This window comes from Apis dorsata, unplaced genomic scaffold (assembly GCF_000469605.1).
Source record: "Apis dorsata unplaced genomic scaffold, Apis dorsata 1.3 scaffold_40, whole genome shotgun sequence".
Classification (NCBI taxonomy): domain Eukaryota; kingdom Metazoa; phylum Arthropoda; class Insecta; order Hymenoptera; family Apidae; genus Apis; species Apis dorsata.
In genome coordinates this window covers 12,559-15,174 of record NW_006263342.1, presented here as the reverse complement: position 1 = coordinate 15,174, position 2,616 = coordinate 12,559, and the positions used below count along the sequence as shown (strand labels likewise).

At 20.3% G+C, this 2,616-nt stretch overlaps 1 protein-coding gene across 1 annotated transcript in view; it reads right to left on the bottom strand.

Moving 5' to 3' along the window:
- Positions 1-2,616, bottom strand: part of LOC102679090 (growth arrest-specific protein 1-like) — an 8,232-nt gene that overhangs the window by 2,826 nt on the left and 2,790 nt on the right. Inside the window, 1 exon segment of the mRNA XM_006608558.2 lies at positions 68-335. Within this exon segment, the coding sequence (XP_006608621.2) occupies positions 68-331 (264 nt within the window). The 5' untranslated portion in view covers positions 332-335.

Sequence of the window (2,616 nt, the reverse complement as noted above, 5' to 3'; positions counted from 1 at the left end):
ATATATATATATATTAACATTAATTAGAATAAATATTATTTATATTTTAAACAGAAATAATATATACCGTCATAAGTTCTTTGCCCTCATCGGTACTTGTAAGAGCAATAAGGGCATGTTGACAGTTCTCGGAACAATCATTATCTTCAAGAACGGGTGCACAGCCTGTAAAATAGTGTTGTAGAGCAGTGCCACAGCCTGTTCTGAAAGCGCATTTTAGTTTTGCTTCTTCACACCTTATTATTGAACTTTTCACAGTATTCCACATTATTGTACTAAATAATATCATACTCAACAAGAGTATGTTCAATCGGTTGAACCAACGTGACATCTTTCTAAAATAGTTATAAAATAATTCAAAATATATAAAGATCTAATTAAAGAATTATCAAATTTAAATTCAAATTTACATACAAACTTTAACTCAAATTTAAAACTTTACTATTTGTGTCTATATATTTTATTTTTAAGAAATATATAGAATGTTAATTTATTTATATAATATATATTTGAAAGAATATAGAAACTAAAGTAAACACAAAAATGATATATAAAAATATTAATTATTTAATATGTTTATTAATTTTATTATTAATTTATAAGTAATTGAAGTTTGCATTAGACAGTTCTGTTATGCTGTTATGTTGTTCTATTTTCATTGCTTCATCTAACGTAATTGCTTATAGCTTAATTAAATTTCATCAATACTTTTTGTATATTAACTTTTATATTTATTTTAACTTCTAAAATAGATCTTTTAAAAGATCTTTTATCTCAGTAATATAACGCTAATATAACTATATGCTAATATATATAGTTTTTATATATATAAGATAATGTATAATAGAAAAAAAGAAAGATTATCTTTACCAATTTTATATTTATATAAAATCGATTTATATAATATACATATATATAATAAAAACAGAAAAAAATATAAAAAATTTGCAATTATTTAATTATTATTTTAATTTCGTCCTACATTTAAATTCAGTTTCATTTTATATTTAAAAATTATTTGATTGATTTTATTTGAATAGATTTAAGAATTTTTCATTATATTAATATACATATAATTCTTTTTATATAAACTATTGTATAAAGTTATATTTTCTAAACAATTTAATACTTATTATCTTAAATAATTTGTTGTTTATTTATTATTTTTTATTTATTTGATAATGCATAGAATAAATATTTTTAAGAATAGGAAAATTTTATATTATTTTTTAATTGTATATGTTATAAAAAATCAAATAAAAATATTATTTATTTTTTTTATTATCATTATTCATTATTTATAATAATATATATTATTAAATATAATTTTTAACATTGTACTAAACTGAAAAGTAAGTTTGTGAATTCTTGTTATGAACAGATATGTAATTTAAAGGAATATTTTTAAATAAATAAATAATAAATAAATCTCTGTATCATTAATAAAAAGAATTTGCTACTCAACTTTGGGAATTACAAATACTACTATAGATTCTAAACTTAATAGTAGATTTACGGATATTGATTATATATCTTTTTTTATTGAAATCCGTCTTTTTGATGGATATATTAAAATGCAATTTTTTTGTAAATTATTTATTTAAAATCTATAGATTTTTATTTGCTGTTGTTTTCAATACATTTTTTACATGTAAACTTTATCTTAGATGTATTCCGCATATATACGTGTTAGATTTAATGTAAATATAGTTAGATTCCAGTGAATTGAAGTTAGTATTTTGTTTGTCATGAAATGTTCGTACATTTCGTTGATCACTGCCCAATTGTTAATTATAATATAATAAAGAGAAAATTTTTTCGAATTTTATTTACTCCAATAATCTCTTTGTATAATAATCCAGACATTGATGGCTACTAAATCTAAAAACAATTATAAAACATATGAAGGGGCTATCTACGGAATCCTGTTTTCACAATATTTTTTTGATTATCAGCATCTTTTATTTCACTTTCGCTTTCAATATCTGAAATAATATGCATTCTTTTTTTTTTACATGTATGTATTGTAATAATTTTTATTCCCATTGTCGTCAAAATCTTCAATTTCGTTTATATTGTCAAATTCTTCCTCTTTTTCGCATAATTCGTTTATATCAGAATCCGACCCAGATTGGTCTTCATTTATGATTATTCTTTTTATTATTTTTTTTTATCAATTCCATGTCTTTTGAAGACTTGCCCATAATAATATAAACGTAAAAAAATATATTTTTTTGAATAGGTTTTGAAAATATGTTGAAAAATTCAAATCTTTACTTATGAAAATAAATTTTTGCTAAACTTCCAAATAGCACTTATTTTTTTTTTACAAAACGAACTATTGAAATTATTTCTTAAATAAATCTATTTGTTTTATATAAAATAATAAGACAGATTCACTTACAAAAATCACTTTTTTTCTCTGAAAAATTCACCGTTGAAGGGATTATTTGTTATTATATCATAATTATAAACAACTTGTTTGATTATGTATTTATTACTAAACAATCGTCATTTGCTTTTTCTTATGTTTCTTTTACTATGTTAATGTTACTTTTTCTTATTCATTGTTATTTCAGTTTTGTTATTTCGCAATAATTGATAAATTAACCTGTC